The following is a 22,970-nucleotide window of genomic DNA, read 5'->3' on the forward strand; positions in this document are numbered from 1 at the left end:
GCTAGGAAGGGGGTGTTTTGGTTTTCTGTCTCTTACAGAGAAAGGAACAGACACCAGACGAGGCCACAGAGATACGAGGGTCCTTCGCAGCAGAGACAGATACAGTGACTGCCGAGACACCAACTGGGTCCAAGGGTCATGGCGTTTGGGCTCCAGCTAGTCACTTCAAAAGGATGAATCCCATAAATACAGCAATAACCATGAAGGGGTTGACGGAAATCCGGAAACACCAGACCAACGAGGTTCGAGAGGCTCTTGGGCAAAAGGGGGACGCCTTCCTGTTCTTTTCTGGAGGATACACGGGAGACACAGGACCCGAGGATACACAGATCGTTGTTTGAAATAGGGGCAGAATAATCCCCTGATCTGTGTCACGACTGAAGGGTTGTCTAACCCCTGAGGTTGAAGTAAGAAGAACAGAGGATCACGCAACTCGACGACACTGGTAGCTGCAGCAATAAAATAAAGGTTAAGAGCTCTTCGGACAGAGGTTCTAGTCTACGTCTGAATGGTATAAGGGAACACCAAATAAAGCTGTGGGAGAACAGGGGAGTGTCATCTGGACCTGCTATCCTTGTAGTAATAGTTTGTCTTGCACCTGACTTGCGCAAACACAGAGGTCATCTTACATATGGTTTGCCCGTCAGGGGGACAAAGGACCTCAGGAGTGAGAAGAGATGAACCCGGCCACACTGGGCTACAGGGTGTTTGTGAGCTCATTAGAATAATGAGCTCATCAGGGGGAATTGTAAAATTATGATATTATTTTATGCCATGTTAGACCCCGAAATAAAGATTGTGAATTATTATGTAGTTTAAGTTGGCATTATTCTCCTGAATTAGAAGAAGGTGATAATTATTGCAGTATTTAAACTGATTTGCATTGCATTAGACTGCTGATTTATTGTGAATGAATGATATTGTTTATGATGCATTATACTGTTGAGTTATAAGGAATACTGTTCGCAGAAAGTCATCGCCTTATTTGTCTGATTAGAAGAGAATAGAACATGCTGGAGTTTTCTGCCCCATCTCAGCAGGAGCAGATAAACAGGGAGCCAAGGTCGTAGCTTAGGCGCCGTGTGAGAGAAAGAATGTGAATGTTTAGGCTTTTATGATAAGATGGGAGAACCAGAGGCTATAAGAGTTTGAGCAATGCTCCACCACTTTGAGATTTGAGGCTGTCTGCATCAGTGTCCATCTCCCACGTGTGTGATCATTAAATCATCGTTTGACTCAACCCGACCGGACCAGTGTTGTTATTGTGGTTTTTCTCTTGTCTCCATCCCCAATATTTTGAACCTTAACAGTTATCAATTCACTTCAACCAAAATTAGGAACACTTGGTGCGGCAAGAGTTAATAGTGATTAGTCCCAACACCCAAGGATAACCAGAAGAGCATGATTGATATGATGGAACTGAGATTTTGTTACACTTAATTTTTGTAAAACACAAATAAAACTAAACTGAAACTAAGGATTTTTAGAAAATAAAAACTAGACTAAACTAGCAAAGAATTGGTAAAAACTAATTACAACTGGTAGAAATTGAAAATCTGGAGTTGAAACTAAATAAAAAATAACAACTAATGAAAATGGCGAAACGTTTAAAACCCTGGTGCAGAGATTGGCAAATCTGACCAGGAACGTTATAAAATGGATTGTCAGGACAGTCAGCGTTAAAGCCACTTTTGACAGTCCATACTAGGATGGCATTGGACATCTTCGGGGCGGGAGAGGGTTGGTGTGACCAAGGTGTGGTTTGGCTTGTTGTATGTATATTTGAGATCATGTGGCTCTGGATGGACCAGTTACCAGGGCATGGAAGGAGGACAGACTCATTAAAGGAGGAGAAGGAATTTCCTGGGATTGGAGATCCTCTGGGTGAGTGGTTGATTAAAAGCATGCATAAAATAGAAGTTATCTGTTTTTATTGATTGGTAATAGATTGATAATTGGCCACATTTACAGCTGTATTGACTTGTTGTGGACGTAGTCGACTTCAGGTTTAAACACAATAAATTAACAGGTTGAAAATAGTGACATTAAAGGAAGAGTATGCAGCGCCACCCTGTCAGACGCCAGTGATGGTGGAGCTCACTGATGAATCAGGTGAGCTGGATTCATGGCTGATTCAAAACTAAGATCCCCCTGCTGTGGTCAGTAAGGGGAGAACAGGGGGAAATAAAATTTAAAAGAGGCATTTATAAACGTTTAGGTGTCAAGTGAAACGGGATAAAAGGGGGTGTTTTACTGTTATTTTTAATATCAGCATTATTATTGTATGAGAATCATGCAACAAGCATTGCATCGATGATCATTTATTGAAGCTTTTGACCTTGTACTAACATCTGTGTTCCTGTGATTGTTATAACCTCTGATGAATCTTCTATTTACAGGTGTTAGGATAATGATATAATTTTTCATTGCAGGTGTAACCATGATCATTTGTATACATATTGCAACTTGTTGCTCATTGTAGAGTTGTGCTCAAGTTAATAAGGGTTAAAAGCTACGGTCAGCGCGAATGTCTGACTGATCTATTGAGGGAAAAGGCTTCGAGCATGGAGGGCTGCACGCGCTTACAAAACACTGATATCATGTTATTCTTTGTGATCTTTTCTTCAATTATGTCTTTAAGTTTAATTTAAGTAGTGGCAGTTAATTAAACGACCTTTATTAAAATATTAAATACCTGAGTCAGAACATTACACGCGGATCACCTTAAGAGTCTGGGAAACTTTGTAGCTGCCTAACTTTTTTTTTTTTGAATGTTCTAGCTCCGTTGATTTGACACATTGGAATGTGTCAAAAAAGGGGGGGAAGGTTGAGCTTTAACATCAAACCAGGATTATTTGAACATTTTATAACTTCATTTGTGTCTTTAATACCTTAGGAATGGTAAAGCTTAAGCTAATAGCGGTCCGAGAAGACGGACCTTTTAGAGAATCAGTGAAAAAGCATAAACCATCACTTTCATGTTTAATCATTACTCATTGAAATGAACTGAGTAGCGTTTAGAAGATTTGTTGATTTCTTGGTCTTTTGTTAAAAAGAGGGGTTTCAATAATTTTCAGACACACTTTGCAAATGTGCTTATAATGAGTTGGCACTTGGTCTTTTGAAGGTCATAAGCTTCGTTCGGCGTGATGGTTCGGACTGATATATTGCAGGTATTGACTTTGAGTGCAGAGGGCTAAATACAAACATGCTTACACACACATAGGATATAATTAGAATAAGTCCCTGGGACATTCTGAATGTTTTTAAACCAATTCTGAATCACTAGAAGGTCAGTAGATAACAACATTAGATTATTAGGGTTAGGAAGAGAGGTGTTTTGGTTTTCTGTCTCTTACAGGGAAAGGAACAGACACCAGACGAGGTTACAGAGATGCGAGGATCCTTCGCAGCAGAGATAGACACGGTGACTGCCGAGACATCAACTGGGTCCAAGGGTCATGGCGTTTGGGCTCTAGCTAGTCACCACAAAAGGATGGATCCCATAAACACAGCAATAACCATGAAGGGGTTGGCGGAAATCCGGGAACACCAGACCAACGAAGTTCGAGAGGCTTTTGGGAAAAAAGGGGACACCTTCCTGTTCCTTTTTCTGGAGGATACACAGATCGTTGTTTGAAATTGGGGCAGAATAATCCCCTGATCTGTGCCACGACTGAAGGGTTGTCTAACCCCTGAGGTTGAAGAAAGGAGAGCAGAGGATCACCCAACTGGACGACACTGGTAGCTGCAGCAATAAAATAAAGGCTAAAAGCTGTGGGAGACCTGGGGAGTGTCATCTGTACCCGCTATTGTTGGAATAATCGTTTTTCTTACATCTGAACTGCGCAAACACAGAGGTCATCCCACATATGGTTCGCCCCTCAGGGGGACAAAGGACCTCAGGAGTGAGAAGAGATGAACCCGGCCACACTGAATTGAAGGGTGTTGGTGAGGTCATTATTCTAATGACCTCATCAGGGGGAATTGTTAGATTATAATATTATTTTATGCCATGTTATACCCCTAATTAAAGATTGTGAATTATTATGTAGTTTTAGTTTGCATTATTCTACTGAGTTAGAAGAAGCTGATAACTATTGCATTAGTTAAACTGATGTGCATTATATTAAACTGTTGATTTATTGTGAATGAATGATATTGTTTTATGATGCATTATACTGCTGAGTTATAAGAAATACTGTTTGCAGAAAGTCATCGCCTTATTTGTCTGATTAGAAGAGAACAGAACATACTGGAGTTTTCTGCCCCATCTCAGCAGGAGCAGATAAACGGGGAGCCAAGGTCGTAGCTTAGGCGCTGTGTGAGAGAAAGCATGTCAATGTTTATGCTTTGTATGATAAGGTGGAGGCACCAGAGGCTATAAAAGTTTGAGCAATGCTCCACCATTTTGAGATCAGAGGCTGTCTGCATCAGTGTCCATCTCCCACGTGTGTGATCATTAAAATCATCGTTTGACTCAACCCGACCGGACCAGTGTTGTTATTGTGGTTTTTCTCTTGTCTCCATCCCCAATATTTTTGAACCTTAACACACCTTAAAATGTTAGAGACTAACCCACAATCAGACAATCCCATGTGAGCAGGTTTTGGTGATGGTGGGAAGAAAGAAATTAATCTTACAGAAAAATACTGCCAATGAAAATAGGCTCCAGGAAGCTCAGCAAAGCCCTGACTCTGTTTTTTTCCCCAGACATGAATAGCTGGCCATTTCTTTTATGAATAAAGCTGCTATAAAAGTTATAATTTTCTTCTTAAACATGCAATATAAATTTTAAAAAACAGTCCTAGATCTCTAAACTGACCACAACATGAAATAATTCTTTTAACAAATACACAAAAATGTGAATATTAAAAATCTTTTGTTTATATTTCCACCCAATTCCACCCAAAATTAAATAAAAGGTTATTTGACAAAATCTATACAGGTGATCACAGAAAAGTCTGAATCCTGACCTTAGAGTTTCCAGTTTACAGTGTGGACCTTTCACTGAAACTGAGAGAAGATTCACTTTTGAATCATGGAGATCATTGTTACTTAGGTCCAGCCGTCTCAAATTAGAGTATTGGGAGTTGAGGACTGAGAATAGAGCTTCACAACTTCTCTCTAAGGAGTTACAGTGGTCCAGTCTGAAAAATAAAAGGTAAACAATTAAACTAACTCAACTTTTGTTAAGGTGCGGTGAGGAGTTACAAAATTCAGTAACATTCAGTCAGTCCTGATTTTTTTTTCTTTGGAAATTTCCTAGTAAGATGTGAACACAACAGACAATTTACTGCAAAGCAAAATATTACTTTATCTGACCTCAGAGTATTCAGTTTACAGTTGAGACTCTTCAGTCCAATAGACAAAATCTTCACTCCTGAATCATGCAGTTTATTGTTACCCAGGTCTAATTCTTTTAAACTAGAAGACTGGGAGCTGAGAACTGAAGACAGAGTGTCATAGCTTCTCTCTGAGAGGTTGCAAATATTCAATCTGAAAAAACAAAACAAAACACAAACATCAAAACAAATATTGGTGTCAAACTATAATCAAGTTATAGTGAGGATCTACTACTAATAGCAATATTCAATTTTGATCTATTTTTTATGTTTCTTTTTAAGAATCATTATTATTGTGTGTTAATGTTAGAAAAAAAAGGCTGTTTACTTTATTATGGACATGCATTTAAGAAACAACAACAATTAGATACAAATGAACTTTATTAGCCAAATTCTTTAATTAGTTGATTTTCTAAATGAATGAAAAGAAATTAAGACAAGATCTGACCTGAGCGTTTCCAGTCTACAATGTGGACTCTCCAATGCAGCAGAAAAAATCTTAAATCCTGAATCCTCCAGGCTGTTAATACTCAGGTCCAGCTCTCTCAGACTGGAGTACTGGGATCTCAGAACTGAGGACACGCCTTCACATCCTGTCTCTGAGAGGTTAGGAACACTAAGCCTGAAACAACAAATGCAGTTTGTAATGAAATGAAATCTCTTTATACCTTTATGCACTGAACATATACAAGAGAAATACATATTTATGTACGCAATAGAATTCATAGTTAACACAATAATCAAATCAAATCTTGTATATTTGCTTCCCCAGATGACAACTTTAGCGCATTTGGTATTTGTTCAATAAAACCTCAATTGCATTTTATATATTTAAATGGAAACCAGTTTGGGGCTGAGAGATTTGGTCAAATATACTTTATCTGAGGCAATGTTTGAACATATATCTCTCAAAAACTAATGACATAAAAGCATGTATTTAGTGAAATTAATTTTTGCTATGATCTAAAGAATCTGATTCTGTTCGTGTAGGCGTAAGGTTTTCAGTGAGAGGAACATTTTGTGGTCTCTTCTTAGATCCATTAGCACTGAGCATGGCTGTTATATGTCTGTGAAGGTTCTCAGTTATCCAGGTCATCGTAGTCAAAGGAGCCTGCAAAGAAAACACTTTTCTTTGAAAGCTCCTTTGACCATGGCTGTTATAGATTGCAGCTTTCTCCCATATAATCTTTCAATACTGCTCTGTCTCTGGCCATGGTGCGGCTGTTCTCATATTGTTCCCCTGCCACTGAGAGTGCACCTTGGATGGTTCTTGTATGGCCTCTCTTGCATACTTCTTCAAGTGGTACAGGCTGTGAGTGTTCCTCTGGCAGTTCCCCAAGGCCTCAGGTATGAACAGCTTGCTGTACTTCTTAGACACCTTATTAGTTGCACCTTTCTGCAACTCTAATAGTTTGCTAACTTGCCTCTGTTCGACACAAATTCATATACTGAGCAGCAGATATACCACTGACTAGATGTTCTTTGTTGTGGCAAATGTATCATATACAAACACCGCCATGGGACCTTGAGCCACATTGCTATAAATACCCTACACTCATTAGGTGGTATTCAATTGAAATGGAAAACAACCAAAAATGTGTTGAGTCAAATTGCTTCAAGTCAAACGTTGTAGATACTAGTGGGAAAGGGATATTATTATAGCAAAAATGTCTTGATGCACGTTCAGTTATCCAGGTAAGTAAATCCCCAAGCATTGATTCTGTTCATGTGGATGTAGCATTGGCAGTGGGAGAAACGTTTAATCACTCATCCAAGTGACTTCTTCAGTCTCAGCTGACAGCAGGTTTCCCCCACTCTTATAAACAGTACATTTGCATAATGACTGAAATTAGCACCATTAATGAACAATGGGTTTGTGAGGTCTGTTCCTTGATCCTTAATATGCAATTTGTCATAACCATTGATCAACAACCACTGATCAAAGACCACTGATCACTGATTATGACCATTGATCAATGGCCATGAGTATCATTCACAGAGAGTTAGAGAATGGCTGCAATCACAGCATTGTAGGATGGTGACAGATAGGCCCGTTCCTCGATACAGAGATGGTCTTTCCCTTTTCATGTAAATTGCCTCCCTGACTCCGCGCTCAAACCAGCGTTTCTCTCTGTCCAGGATGTGTGGATGGTGAGAATCACTGAGTCATTGATTTAATTAGGGTTAGGTGCAATTTTTTTTGGTTACTTTTACATTTTCCTGTTTTTCTTTAACTGGTTTATATATTTTAGTTAATCAGTTTATCTTCTTGCAAACAGGTTTAAACTGTCTTTTATTAAAAGGTGGTAAAATATCAAAGTTGAAATCCATGTAAAAATGTAAAATTATAATGGTTAAAATATTTTGAAATTCCTTTTGCTGTTTTAAACTTATGAAACAATTTGTTTCATATGTTTAAAAGACCATCTATTGATCATTTTTACAAATATGCTGTTTTAATGTTTAAAGACTTAAAGTCTTTAAAAGACTTAAAGTCTTTAAACAATAAAACAGCACCTTTGTGTGCACCTTTCAGCAGCACATTTTAGCAGCATGGTGGTGCTGTGATTAACACTGTTGCTTCACAACAACAAAGTCCTTAGTTCATTTCCACCACCACCTCAGAAATGGTGGAATCCCTGAGTGCAAAGACCCTGGTTGGTTTCCATGTTCTCCCCGTGTTTGCATGGGTTCTCTCCCAGTACTTCGGCTTCCTTCCAGAGTCCAAAGATATGCAGTTAGTGGGAATAGGTTCATTAATATTTCTAAATCGCCCAAAGGTGAGAATGTAAGTGTGTATGTGACAGACTGTCGACTTGTCCAGAGTGTACCCTGCCTTTTGTCTTCTGCCTTTTGGTAGCTGGGATAGGCTCCAGCTAGGAATTTAAGAACCAAGTACAATAACCTCAGTTTTATCTACATTTAGAAGCAACGAGTTAAAGGTCAGAATAAAAATTTTAAATATGTAGATATACTTACAGAGCTTTGTTGGAGGCTTTGACCACTGGCAGCAGCCTCAGAAGAGCCTCCTCTGAAGCAGAGTATTTCTTCAGGTCAAACACATCCAGATCTTCTTCTGATGACAGTAAGATGAAGACCAGAGCTGACCACTGAGTAGGAAACAGTTTATATCTAGAGAGACGTCCTGATCTCAGGTACTCTTGGATCTCCTCCACTAGAGAACAATCATTCAGTTCATTCAGACAGTGAAACAGATTGATGCTTTTCTCTGCAGACAGATTCTCACTGAGCTTCTCCTTGATGTACTGGACTGTTTCCTGATTGGTCTTTGAGCTACTTCCTGTCTGTGTCAGCAGACCTCGCAGGAGAATCTGATTGGTCTGCAGTGAAAGACCCAGGAGGAAGCGGAGGAACAAGTCCAGGTGTCCATTTGGACTCTGTAAGGCCTTGTTCACAGCACTCTGGTAGAAGTGTTTCTCTGCAGATTCTCTTGTGTCAGAGTTCTTGGAGGTTATTTGTTGTTTTTCCAGCAGATTGAGTCCAGAGTTGATGAAGGTCAGATGGGCATGAAGAGCAGCCAGAAACTCCTGAACACTCAGATGGATGAAGCAGAACACCTTGTCCTGGTACAGTCCTCTCTCCTCTTTAAAGATCTGTGTGAACACTCCTGAGTACACTGAGGCTGCTCTGATATCGATGCCACACTCTGTCAGGTCTGATTCATAGAAGATCAGGTTTCCTTTCTGCAGCTGATCAAAAGCCAGTTTTCCCAGAGACTCCATCATCTTCCTGGTCTCTGGACTCCAGTGTGCATCTGTCTCAGCTCCTCCATCATACTTGACCTTCTTCACTTTGGCCTGAACCACCAGGAAGTGGATGTACATCTCAGTCAAGGTCTTGGGCAGCTCTCCTCCCTCTCTGGTTTCCAGCTCATCCTCCAGAACTGTAGCAGTGATCCAGCAGAAGACTGGGATGTGACACATGATGTGGAGGCTTCGTGATGTCTTGATGTGGGAGATGATCCTGCTGGCCTGCTCCTCATCTCTGAATCTCTTCCTGAAGTACTCCTCCTTCTGTGGGTCAGTGAACCCTCTGACCTCTGTCACCATGCCAACACAGTCAGGAGGGATCTGATTGGCTGCTGCAGGTCGTGTGGTTATCCAGAGGCGAGCAGAGGGAAGCAGTTTCCCCCTGATGAGGTTTATTAGCAGCACATCCACTGAGGTGGACTTTCTAGGGTCAGTTAGGATTGTAGTTTTGTGGAAGTCCAGAGGAAGTCGACACTCATCCAGACCATCAAAGATGAACACAACCTGGAAGTCTTCAAAGCTGCAGATTCCTGCTTCTTTGGTTTCAGTAAAGAAGTGATGAACAAGTCCCACCAAGCTGAACTTTTCCTCTTTCAGCACATTCAGCTCTCTGAAAGTGAATGGAAATATGAACTGGATGTCCTGGTTGGCTTTGTCTTCAGCCCAGTCCAGGGTGTATTTCTGTGTTAAGACTGTTTTCCCAATGCCAGCCACTCCCTTTGTCAGCACTGTTCTGATTGGTTCATCTCTTCCAGGTGAGGCTTTAAAGATGTCTTCTTGTCTGATGGTTGTTTCTGGTCTGTCTGGTTTCCTGGATGCTGTTTCAATCTGTCTGACCTCATGTTCATCATTGACCTCTGCAGTCCCTCCCTCTGTGATGTAGAGCTCTGTGTAGATCTGATTCAGAAGGGTTGGGTTTCCTGCTTTAGCGATCCCCTCAAACACACACTGGAACTTCTTCTTCAGGGTGGATTTAAGGTTACGATGACAAACTGCAGCTTGAAGTTCTGAATGAGAAGAAACATTTAGAATATCACTTGAAAGTGGAAATAAACACTTAATTCCAAAAGAATGAATCTTTAAAACATGTTTCTTCATCTCATAAGACATCAGTAAATGTCTTATTTATCCAGCAGCTTAAATCTTTAGATAAATCCTCTTACTGCTCTGCAGACGGTCAGCCAGCTCCTCCTGCTTCATTCTCCTCAGAAAGTCCACTGTGATCTTCACAAATGCCTCTCTGCTGCTGCTCCTCTGACTCTTTAAGCATTCTGGGTAACCAGGACTCAGAACCATCTGGATCTTCTTCAGCTCGTTCTTCACAAAAGTGATGATGTTGTCCTCCAGCAGCTGGAACAGAATATTTATGAATGAGCCAATCAGACTGAAATCATGGAGCCAAACATCAGATCCATGTTGGACACACTGACGATCCACTGGTCTACAAAGAGCAGCATGGAGATGACTGTGAACAGAACAGATGTAACAGTAGTTGTTGTACATGTACAGACCATAAATATGGAGTCCAGCTGTGTTTGATGCTGCTGGGCAGACTGACCACTGGGAACCTCTGAGCTCTGCTGGTCCACTCTGTGGAGGAACCATGAAGGATTAGATCAACACAGGATAAAGATCCAGGAGTTTCTGCTCAAATAACTTCATCTGAATCAAGTCTGTCAAGTTTTAAACTCTCAGATTGTGAACATATCAGTAATTTTCAGTCTGTTTTCATGGACGTCCTTTCAGTGGTGATGTCAGGGATGATTTTGAAGAAGCTCATCAAACTGAACCATCAGCAGATCACTGCTCCAAAACCAGAACATGATCCGAGTCTCCCTCCACCACCAGAACACCAGCTTTACTAACGTGGTAGATCAGTGTAGTACAGATCAATAACTGATGAGTCATTTGATCAAAATCACTGAGTGCTTCACGTCTGACCCTCTGATGCTTCTGTAGACATTTTGCATATTTAATGAATGTCTGACAGTTTTACATTCATTCTATGAACACAGTGGAAATGTTGTGTTATAGTCTCCATGTTGTTTCCAGCATCATAAATTCTTAAGTTCAGAAAATTAGATTCTTTCTTCACAGCTGAAAAACAACAACATTTATTCTCTATTGAAATCTGCATCGTCCACTCCAAAGGTCACAATCTGAAGGTAACATCTGGTTTTGTTCCCTGTGGTTAACTCTGAGCATCAGTATGGTGGGATTTATCCACTACATCCACACCACTGTGGTTCAGTGTTGTCCTGATGGAGTAACAGCAGCCAGTATGATCCAGGCTTTAGCTGCTGGGTCTCTGTGTGACCTCTCAGACTGTTTAACAGATCAGACACAAAGAGAATCAGAGCAGCTCTGTTCTTTAAAGACAAACATGAACCCACTCAGGTCACACTTTCCCCACAGATATGAGCATCACTGTCCTCAAACAGCAAATGACCAAGTCGAACATTTGGATCTTTTCTCTTTCATTGTTTTCTTTTTAATGAATCTTTGTAACAATCTGAGGATGTTTCAGGTCATATTTATCCAGGAAACACAAACATGTAAAGGAGTCATCACAGCTCTCTGACCTCGTTGCTCCAGGTTCACCACTGAAGTATGGATTTTCATCTTTGGACCGGTCACTCCTCACAGACGGACAGCTGGACCCTGCAGACTGTGACCTCTGACCTCTGCAGACACAAACATGATTGAAGCAGCTGTGGTCACACAGACTGCAGATAATGCAGCTGTTTCCTGTCAGTAACATCCTCTTAGATTAGAGTTCAGCTTTTTACAGGAAAACTGGACAAAACTGATTTTTGTTACAAACTCATTTTCATTTCCTCTCAGCTCACAAACACAGTCAGACAATCAACCAGAGTCAACACTGATTATAATGTCAGTGCAGAATTATTTCTGTTACTCAGTGAGTTCAGCTCTCTGACCTCGTTGCTCCAGGTTCACCACTGAAGTCTGGAGGGTGATCTTTGGACCGGTCACTCCTCACAGACGGACAGCTGGACCCTGCAGACTCTGCTCTGTCCTCCTCTTCCTCCATCATCATCTTCAGTCAGTCTGAGAGGTAAACCACAAACACTCAGTGAGTTCACATTAACAGGAGTAACTGAGTTACAGTCGCTGACCTCTGACCTGTCATGTGACCTAGAAACCAGGTCAATATGTCTGTAGGTTCAGTCATCCAGGTCATGTGATCTAAGGAGCTTGGAGAGAAAAGAGATGTCTTTAAGTTTCTGGAAGACGTTTCATCCAAGAAGCTTCTTCAGCTCTAAAACCAAACGGTGGAGAGTCCCAGATATTTAAACCTGAGAGGGAAAGAAAGCATGTCGCTGACCCACCACTGATGTTATTTCAAGGAGGAAACTGAGAGCCTTTGCACCAGGAGCACAAACATCAGCTCCAGCAATGATCCACTGATGTGTTTTTATTCCATGTATGAATGTTGTTATTGACAGAGATGACGTTTGTGTGTCAGTGATGCAGTGACTGTTGTTGTTACCTGTACAGGCTGGTTAGACTCTATGAAACAGATCATACAGATCTCTGCATGTTAGAAGAGACTATTAAAGGTCATGAATGAGACAAAGGCAGGGAGGCGTCCTTTACAACTAAACAGCAGAGTGAGAGAACAGCCAGCACCTCTACATTTATCACATTATACAGCACATGTATGATACTGACAGGGATGAGAAGAATTTAGTGATTCTGATCCCATCATTGATATTACTTATTGATTCTCAGTAGCTCTGCTCTGACAGTCACCACCATCACTGAGCAGCATATCAAAGACATTTGTGCACATTAACTGCATGTTGTGGCTCAAATGTTTGTGCATGTTGGAGGCATTTCCTCTTTGTTGTGATCAGTGTTGGTCATTACTCAAAACAGTCATTATTACACATATTACACAGAACACTTTGATTAAAAGTAATGGAGTACGTTACTTCATTACTCCTCATAACATTACTTTGATGTTACTGTGTAAAATGAACAAATGAGCATGTAACAACATGAAGCTGAGGTACAGCCCCACACACCAACACAGATCCTGATGAGGTCACGTGATGTTTCTCTGAGTGTTTATGAACACAAATCAAAGATGAAACAGCACAAAGACACTTCAAAGTGATTCTACTGTAGAAACATGAACAGGTAGAAACCTGCAGCCTGACTGCTCATCACTTTGTTACCTGTTCAAGTTCAGCAGCAGCAGCTCACTTTATCACGGTGCTGGTCTGGGGTCAGTGTTTACTCAGCTTTACGTCACTCTGGGTTCTTAGCTAGCCTAGCTTTAGCTTAGTGTTAGCATGCTGTGTGCTAGCTTAGCGTCAGAGCTCTGCAGGTGTCTCGTGTGTAAATATTAATCACAGTGACAGTAAAGGAGGTAAAGGGCTGTGACGTCATCACGTACGCTGCGTCCTCTGTGGGCTCTGAGTGAACTCAAAGTACAAACTACAAGTACACAAACACGAACGTAGCTCAGAGTGGCGGACACACTCGGCCTCGTTGGTCCAGCTGTGAGTCCGTTACCGTGAACTATGGAGCGGCAGATTTGTGCTGAACTAAGCTGCACACAGCTGATGTTAGCCAGGAAACATTACACACTGACTTTAATGGAGAGACCGGAAATACAAACACACACAGTTTGTTGTGTGAAGAAATCAAACACGAGCTGAACAAACAGTAAAGTTCCTAAAGACAAACTGTTAAAGGAGGAAACAAAGCAAACTTACAGTTTCTTCACACACCAACAACAAGCTCCACTCCACACCTGGACACTAAACACGGACACACAGGTGAGCTGCTTCCTGGAAGGAGGCGGGGCTCCACCTGAAACTCAGCACAGGTGGGAGGGGCTCAGCTCTGTGTGTGCTGATGTGTTAACTTTAAAAATATGCTGTCTGACTGCTCAGACTGAGTCAGAGTAAAGTTCACATGCTGACGTGTGGAGACATGAAACCTTGTTGTAGCTGCAGGTGTGAACACACTGATCCCAGATCAGCTCTGCTGTATTTGTAACATGAACATTTCTGCTGCAAAGCTTCAAATGTTCAGCATGTTTCTCTGTTTCCAGTCTATAGATCCAGTCACACTTTCTACCTTCACCTGTGCAGTAAAGACTGAGAGCAGAGCTGAAACCAAGCGTCCAATCAGTGAGCAGCATCAACACCTGAGCTTCATTCAGACTCTGTTATTGAAGATGTTGTTGGTACAAAGTTCATCTGCTGCTCACATGAATCCATGAAAGATTTATTTCACTGAATGTTTCTTCAAAGCTCATTTCAACCTGTTGAAGTCATGAATGAAAGTGCAGACTGAGAGTGGATCACATGATGTTTGAGGTGTGTCATGTGACATGTTCAGTATTGTCACACATGTCTAGATTGTCCCTGATATCATAACTGCTCAAACACTGATGATTATATTTGAAGAATTATTCCTGATGGCAGCAAAGTTTGAATGGAGCTCTCTGTCTGTGCTGATTTGTCGCCCTCTGGAGGTCAAAGCACAAACTGCATGATGTCACTGTAACCACCACAGAGACAGGAAGTGTTTTTATGACTGAAACACTGAAATGATGCTAACGGCTGTCGTTAGGCTCACTGACAGCAGTGCTGATGTGTTCATGTCAAACACTGGCTCAGGTCAGACTCCATCCTTCTCCAGCGTGAGGCCGCCCTCAGACCCACAGGAGCTCTGACCTTTGACCTCCTGACCCTAACCATTTTAGTCTTGTTGCATCTGCAAATCCATCCAAACTGTAGCCGAGCAAAAGAAGCTGGAAGCTGTTCTATGAATGATGTTGTTGAAGGAGCTTGGAAAGAAAAGCGTCTGGACTTCTTTAAGTTGCTTGAAGAGGGACATGGACGTCTTAACGCCCACTCACATCCTGGGACATTTGATCACAGGAAATCACATGATGGGGTGGGGCTAGATCTCACAATGGGTTCACCCAAAACCTTGGCTGATTGTGACCCACACCCGTTCTCACACCGTGGCTCGTGTGATTAGGTAGAGGATCAACAGGGGCTCCGTGTCCCTGAATTTAAACTGAATCTAAACACACCGTGCACAATGCCAAGTTAGATAATGGTTAAAAGAACAAGATAAGAATAAATAAAAAGATAAAATAAGGATAAAAAATAACTTAAAAAAATAAAATAAAAAGATAAATAACTGCAAATAAGTACAAATAAGTAACTGAAGACACGTGTGGTCTGCAGATGTCGATGTACATGGATGTACATGGAGTTTAATGTGCAAAATGAACTTAGTGTGCAAAGTGACCTGATGTGCAAACTGCAGTTTGAGGTCGGTCAGCTGTTCAGGAGTCTGATAGCAGTGGGGAAGATGGAGTTGTTGAGTCTGGATGTTCTACATTTCACACTTCTGAACCTTCGTCTCGAGGGCAGAGGTGTGTCTCTGCTCTGGACTCTGTGATGGTAGCTGCTCTGCAGAGAGGGCAGCGGGGTCCTGATGATCTTCTCCACAGTTGTTATCACTCTCTGCAGGCGTTTGCGGTTTGCAGTAGTGCTGCCGTACCGTGCAGTGATGCAGCTGGTCAGGCTGCTCTCCACAGTGCAGCTGTAGAACCTGCTGAGGATCTTGGCCAACATACCAAATTTCCTCAGCCTCCTCAGGAAATACAGCAGCTGCTGAGCCTTCTTGACCAGCTGTGTGAGTTTGAGTCCCTCACTGACTCAAACTCCTTCAGTGACACTTGCAGCCTTGCAGATTAGTTTGCTGATCCTGATGCATCTCTGCAGCTGATGCTGTCCCCCAGCAGACAACAACAACATAGATGCTCTCACTAGTCCACTTTACCCTCTAATCACATCTCTGACATCTGCAGGTTGCTCCATAGAGACTCTTGTGCAATGCCAGGTGTTTGTGTTTGTCTGTAGGTACACATTAGATATGACCATAGACGCACACACACAAGTGAACACAGCAGCACAGATGGTTTCCACCTGCTTCCCTCTTTCTTCACACAACTGTGAGGATGATGAAGAGGTTTCAGGACGAGGTGGTCAGCAAGCACAGGATAAAGCAGGGCCATGAAACTCTCTGGTGCAGCAGATGTTTAATCAGACACAGCTTTAGGCTTCTTTTCCCACCTGGCAGCAAAGTAACAGCTTCACTAATGTGAACAGTCACAATGTTAAACGTTTCTATATCTTCATATATTTTTATCTGTTGATGCTGCAGAATAAAGTCTGTTAACAGAGTGCAGGATGTGTAGAGCAGGTCCAGCTCTGCCTTTACTGTGTCCACTTTCATCAGCCCCTGTGAAGTGACACAGAGTGCATGTGTGTCTGTCAGCTGTTGTTTGTTGTGAAGGATGGAACAAATGAACACACACTTTTAGAGAAATCTGAAAAAGCAACACGTGCTTGGGCTCCTTCTGTGCTCGTCTTCATTAATGCTGATCTTTCTTTCCTGTTTGTTCTTTGGCACAAGCTTCAGTCTTTTCTCCCAGGGCTCCTTCACACTTAGAAACACACCTACATTCATTTATACACAAACATCATGAAACAAAGGCTTTGTAAAAGAGGACACGAGATCCTCTCTGAACAGCACATTCATATCAAACACAGGACTGAACAGGATATACTGAGTCTGTGCTGTTTTCATTGTTACTTGCTGAGTATTTTTCCAGTGTTTGAAATGTGACTCAAGTCTGATTCTTCTACTGTGTGTGAACTCTAAGCAGCTGCATTAAACAGCTGCTTTTCAAACCAGGCTCAATCCTATGACTCTGTGAATGTAAACTTTTGTCACCTGCATGAATAACAATCCTTGATCTAGTCAGGACTGCAGTGCTCCTGTGATCCCAGCTTATAGATGGAGGCTAGCATGAGAGGCTCAGCAGCTAAAGCAGCACACCTGGGTCTCCCAGCCTATTAAAAGCAGCCCTTTGCTTCACCTGCTTCACTAAACATTATTATTATTATTTAAGCAGAGTGGTGTGATTCATGTAGGCATTGCTGTGTGACAGGAGGACTTTTCTTGAAACAGCTCGTGTGACGTGAGCTGACGTAAAAACAGTGATGTTAGCTTGATTCTCTTGGCTAAAACTATTTTAAAAAGAGGGTCAATCATGCAAATCTGCCAATAGAAGCCAAAGTTACAGCCCCTCAGAGTTTAAAGAGAAAAGGCCCGTTTCCAACACTCGGTTGTGCAAAGGGAAACAGGCCCACAGTGCCTGAGTGTGTGGGTAATTCTTCAAATAATATTCAAAAGCAAACATTTTTAAGCATGTAAATAAAATTCAATCATTTCTGCTCTTCAATACCTAAGAAATGAAAACTGGCAGATGGTCCCAAAATGTGAAACGCCTGGCTATCTGTGCATTTAGTGCTGCAAGTTTTCACTGTTTACCTTCAGAAGCATAAATCTCTGCACAGATAATGTTCATATGTGGATTCCTGGTTTCTGGAGTTAATTGTGACCCAAAGCGTATTTTTAAAGTGGTTCCAGGCAATAAAGTCTAAAAATAAATACATCTACTTCCTTTTTCTGTGTTCCAGCCTCAGTGACTCTGACACAGTGCTGTAATATTTACACCTCTGATGAAAGCAGAGTTTGTAGTTGCAGAGAAATACTCGACTCATTTTGGGCATTTACGAGCAGGAACCTCAGAAAGCCCCTCGCTGCTTCACTGGTTAAGAAGCAAAGCAAACATTAGTTCACAGTGATGTTAATTAAGGCCCAAAGTTTAGGAACGAACGTCAGCACTTCACTAATGAATGTAATGCTGATTCATGTGCTTGTTTTGTAATGTGCATGTTGTGCGTTGCTATTTCCCATATTCTTTGGCACTGATAGATGAAGAGTCTCAGGCAGGACCGAGGCTGCCAGCTGCTGACAGTGAGCAGGGAGAGAGCAGCAGAAGCTGGGCAAGAGCAGGGCACCTTCAGCCCCCTTCATCAGTCAGAAATCATTTGGGTGTCTGTGTGAAATGTCTGGTTTTTAAAATCTTTTTGTAGACATATTTATTAAATGTTTAACAATTATATAGAAGAAAGACAATGTAAAGAACAAAACATGACAAAACAAAAATGAGTTGAAGTTATGAACTGTTTCTGAGAGACTAATAACACCAGGATCCTTTTTGTGTAGCTGACAGCTGGTAACTGTGCAGGGGCGGGTCTAGCAAAGTGTTGCCAGGGGGGCAGGTAGGGCATTAACAGGGAGAGGGGGGCACAAAGAAATACTTTTCTTTCTTGTTCTCATTTAAAATGTCTCACTTTTAATAAATAATTATCTGAATCTCACAACAAACGTTTTCATCTGATGTAAAATGTATAGAAATCCATTATTGTACATAGTCATTTTTTAGGGTCCCATCATAATTTCTTCAGAAGTAAGTACTGCATATGATGCCAGTGTTTCCCACATTTTCTAGATTCTGCACCAGTACTGTGTGTAAAATGCATCAAAAAGTCCGTTTGATTCTTTCTCAGCTGTCTTTCTGTCTCCTTTCACTTTTTAAAGGTTGCCATGTTAGAAAACATATTTTGCCCTGCCGTGCTGTTTATTGATGTGGCAAATGAAAGGTTTATGAAAACATATCTAAATCTGTCATCAGTAATCAGCAATGATCATGTCTCACCTCTAGTCTCTGTCTTAATGTCAGGTTTCCACCGTGTGTTGTAGATGTTCAGGAGGTTAACTCGACCAACAGTCTACTTCCTGTTTAGAATACCAGGACAGGGAGGATGGTGCAGGTTTAAGTTTATTAGACTGATGCATGTATACCAACAAGACAGCGTCCATCACTGTGACAACAGCGTTTGTTTTCATTCAAAGGCTTCATGGTTTTTCCTTTAATACCTGGGGGGCCGGTCTCCAGTCAAAATGCCCGGGACCATTTTTTGTCCCAGTCCAGCCCTGGTGTCAGATCTGCATGCAGTGTCAATGAGACGATCAACAACAGATCAGACAAAACACTCAGGCGGTCACTCCTCTGTAGAAGGAAACATGGAAAGTGTGAGGTAATCAGTGCACAACATCACTTTGTATTTCAGGCTGTTTTTATATAGAACTTCAGCACCAATGTAAAAGTTCTGGTTTTAGGAAGATGAAGAACATTTTCAGGAAGGATGCCGTCTGCAAGCAGAGCTGCTTGAACCTCAGCGCTGAGGTCCAGACTACTTCCTGTGAAGCCACGTGATGTAAATCTGCTGCTGTAACTTCACAGTTTACTGAAGCTAAATGCAACGTTACCATATAATCTGTTTTCAACAAAGGTTTCACTCCGTCCGGTGTTGATGGAATGATTCAGGCCGTACTCGTCAGGCTTCCCGTCGACCACACGCATTTCAGTCACAAACCCGTGACTGACAACAAGGGAAACAGCAGAAGAAAAGATGTGGAAAATACTGGATGATGATGATGGAGGATTAACCGCGGTGGTTAAACTGTTTCCTGTCTTTGTGGGCGTACTCACAGGGAAGTTTCCAGGCACGTCAGTCTTGGTGGCTAAAGTCTCCATTTTCCAACATGTATCGCTACAGGTGCAAAGACACAACATTAATCATCAGTGTAAATATTTTAATGCTGTCCAAACGGTGTTTGCTTTGTCTGTCCTCTCGCGCTCACAGAGGAAACGAGGACGCCACCTTCAACCCATCTTCAGTTGGCTCAACCATGGCCGGACTTCCTGTTGGCTTTGTGACAGCAAACCACTTGAAATGAGAGCAAACTGCAGTCAAGCACCACTTACAGCAACCTGTGGACACGCAAATGGAAAGCACTGAGAATCATACAGAAGCATAAGAGCTGTTTATTGTAACACGTGTGTGTGTGTGTGTGTGTGTGTGTGTGTGCGTGTGTGTGTGTGTGTGTGTGTGTGTGCACATTAATAACACACTGATGTATGTTAGTTTGATTTATGCTATATCTGAGAAAACAATTGCAGAATTTTACATCAAAGTTTCCAAAGCTGATGTTTTGTTGTTCACTCTGTTTTATATTCATATAGTTTGTTGTTTTTAAATCAGTGGACAAAATAAATATTATCACACAAAATCCAGGGTGAAACATAACCAAATAACCTAAATGGTGAAGTCATTATGTTTTTCGTCTCTTGGAAAGAGACCCTGAAATAATCTGTTTGTTCATAACAGCAACCAAGAAAAGGGCAGAGCAAAAAAAAGACAGGTGGTGGTCCTGCACCCCCTCGTCAACAAGTTGGTTAAGTGAATAATACCCTCACGGGAATATCGATATCTCTCTATGAGCACACTGTCGCGCTGAGCTAAAGGATCCTGTCTGTCCCGCAATATACGCTGGATTCTGAGGACTCTCCTTATCAATCTTGCACCTTCCGCAATGGGTGGCTCGCGTATACGGACAGGACATGGCAGCGACAGGCTTCCCAAATCCACCTTCGCTTTTATAGCCGTGGTCTCTCATCTTGATTACACAAAGTAATTTGCAATTACTACTCTGAACTATGAATTACATCTGTAATAATCACATACATGTAATAGAATGTTAATAGTACATTTCCCTTTTTTAGGGAATGACCTGTATGTATCTGTGTGAAATCAATAAATGGATCAAGTGCTGCATTATCTTTAGTTACATTGATAATATTTATTTATGGTGAAACAGTGGTGGAATATCGCTGTTGCTTTCGTGTAAATGACGCGGACATACCTGCGTGGCCGCGATCTAATCCTGTTTACATAAAGTAAACCTGCTCCCCAGCAGGTTTACGCTTACGGCTCTGTTGCTATGACAGCAAGTCCCGGATGAGCTTCGGAGAACCGAATGATCCAGGATCACGCGAAATCGTCAACAATCTAATCCAGCTAACTTACTTAGCGAGGTACGAAGAACGGGCCCCTGGTGCCTGTTTGATTTAGTCCTTGAAGCAGTTTTTACTGTTTTTACTGAGATCTTCTAATGATGTTAGAATCAGAATCAGAATCAGAATGGGTTTATTGCCAGATGTTGAGGTTTACAACATTAGGAAATTGCTGCGGTGCTTCAGTGCAGACAATAAGAATTAAAGTGCTATGTAGAAAGAAAGATGTGTGCATGAGATATACATGAGATATATACATGAGAATAAGAATTATGAGTGCTACGTAGAAAGATATATACATGAGTGCAGGTGGTGATCAGTGCCAAACATGAAATGATGCAGTGACACAGCGTAGGGTCATGTGTTAGTGGCGGGGACAGTCATGTGGTTATTGTTCATGTTACAGACAGTGTGTGGCTCTCTCTCTGCTGATAGGACTGAATGTGTGTGGAATAAACTGAAGCAGTGATATAAAAGCATCATTCAGCCATTAAAAGGGTCAAAAAGACCAGTCAATGAAAAATGGGAATTCCCGAGACTGGCAATGCCTGGAAGCCGCAGGTATGCCACCTGTGGCAGCTGAGGTCACGTGATCTGAGTGTTTGAACCAGACGTTGGAGCAGCGTTTCCAAACATCTGCACTTCAGAAGCTCCAAAGTGTGGAAACGTCACTGTGGAGCATCTCATCACTATCTAAGAGATTTTCTTGCCTCTGCAAAGCGAAGCTTGCAAACAGCACCATAGTTTGTCAATCCCAACCAATCAGAGCGCTCCTTGTGTCACGTCACATGACTCGTGTGTTTTCCTCTTTGCTTAGCACCCAAAGAACTAAAGAAAGGCTAAAAGGACATTCAGCCAATCAAATCCCTCCTAGGAACAGGAAGTCTAGAGAGGAAATGGAGCAGAGAAGGAGAATCACCAGTTTAAATGTCTGAGTTTTAAACTGGTGACCCTCTAAAGAGGCTTTTATTCACTCTTTCTGTTTTCTTTACAGCTTTTTTCACCATTTAAATTGTTTAATATCAGATTTAGAAATAACTTTTGGACAGTTTTTCTACATTTGCACTAAAATGAGACATAAATAATGACTTTCTGACTTTACGTTGGACTAATCTAACGACTCAGCCTGGCTATGTTGGACTGGGTGTGGAAGCAGCTCCCAGTTTGAGTTCAGGAGACAGACACCCTCTCTACTTTGAAGATCAGCTTCAAACTTTCCTTTTTGATAAAGCTTATAGTTCGAGCTGGATCAGGTGACCCTGAACCATCCCTTAGTTATGCTGCTATAGGCTCAGGCTGTTTGTGGACTTCCCATGATGCTCTGCTTTCTTCTCCCCACTTTTCACTCCTGATGCTTTTATATGTCACTACTGCATGTCCTTAACTTTTGTCTCTCTGTTTTGTTCTTGTCTCTCTGAGCTCATCTCTTCTCTTTCCCCTCACCCTGCAACCAGTCATGGTAGATGCTCCTCCTGGAGCCTGTTTTCACTGGGAGGATCTTTGTGTCAAAGGGAGTTCTTCTTCCCACCATCACCAAGTGCTGCTCACAGTGGATTGTGTCGCGAAATCTATCAATGTAGAGCAGTGAGACAAACCACGGAGGCCCCAGAGAAGTGCAATCAAACGATGAGTTTATTAACACACAGGAGAAAACATCAGCCTATGTCTTCTGACAAAAATACATGTTGTGGACACTTACAAAGCAGTGGGGTACACGCCCCCCCCCTTGGCGTCAATAAAAATAGTCAGAGTAAAATATGTTCCAGACATTAGTCACAGTTAATGGTACATCTTGTACATCTTTAATGGCTATAAACAGACATAGAACTTCTCTTTTCTGTAACACCTTCCATACAAGGTAATAAACTTCAAGCCCTCAGGGTCTCTGGGGCTAATTATTGACTCTGGTCATCTGTTGCCAAGTAGAGTAAATATAGTGAGACACCAAATGAGTTAAGGCCTTAGGCCTGACACATTCCTAGATTATATGTGTTGTAAGCATCCATGCAATCATCCTGTTCTAGT

The 22,970-nt window shown here is 41.7% G+C and overlaps 2 protein-coding genes across 1 annotated transcript in view; one reads left to right on the plus strand and one right to left on the minus strand.

Moving 5' to 3' along the window:
• LOC146577050 (protein NLRC3-like) overlaps window positions 1-22,970 on the plus strand; it is a 324,292-nt gene that overhangs the window by 265,853 nt on the left and 35,469 nt on the right.
• The window catches only part of LOC146577056 (NACHT, LRR and PYD domains-containing protein 3-like), a 200,072-nt gene that overhangs the window by 13,358 nt on the left and 163,744 nt on the right, over window positions 1-22,970 (minus strand). Inside the window, exons 3-10 of the mRNA XM_085268117.1 lie at window positions 12,055-12,184; window positions 11,698-11,799; window positions 10,627-10,705; window positions 10,279-10,465; window positions 8,325-10,122; window positions 5,794-5,967; window positions 5,326-5,499; window positions 4,977-5,150 (exon numbers count right to left, since the gene is read on the minus strand). Coding sequence (XP_085124243.1) covers window positions 4,977-5,150; window positions 5,326-5,499; window positions 5,794-5,967; window positions 8,325-10,122; window positions 10,279-10,465; window positions 10,627-10,705; window positions 11,698-11,799; window positions 12,055-12,173 — 2,807 coding nt within the window. The 5' untranslated portion in view covers window positions 12,174-12,184. The remainder of the gene's footprint in view (window positions 1-4,976; window positions 5,151-5,325; window positions 5,500-5,793; window positions 5,968-8,324; window positions 10,123-10,278; window positions 10,466-10,626; window positions 10,706-11,697; window positions 11,800-12,054; window positions 12,185-22,970) is intronic.

The sequence above is a fragment of the Mchenga conophoros genome, linkage group LG3 (genome assembly GCF_057382185.1).
Source record: "Mchenga conophoros isolate Kocher_MC1m ecotype Shallow Benthic linkage group LG3, M_conophoros_male_GT1.1, whole genome shotgun sequence".
In the NCBI taxonomy this organism is placed as follows: domain Eukaryota; kingdom Metazoa; phylum Chordata; class Actinopteri; order Cichliformes; family Cichlidae; genus Mchenga; species Mchenga conophoros.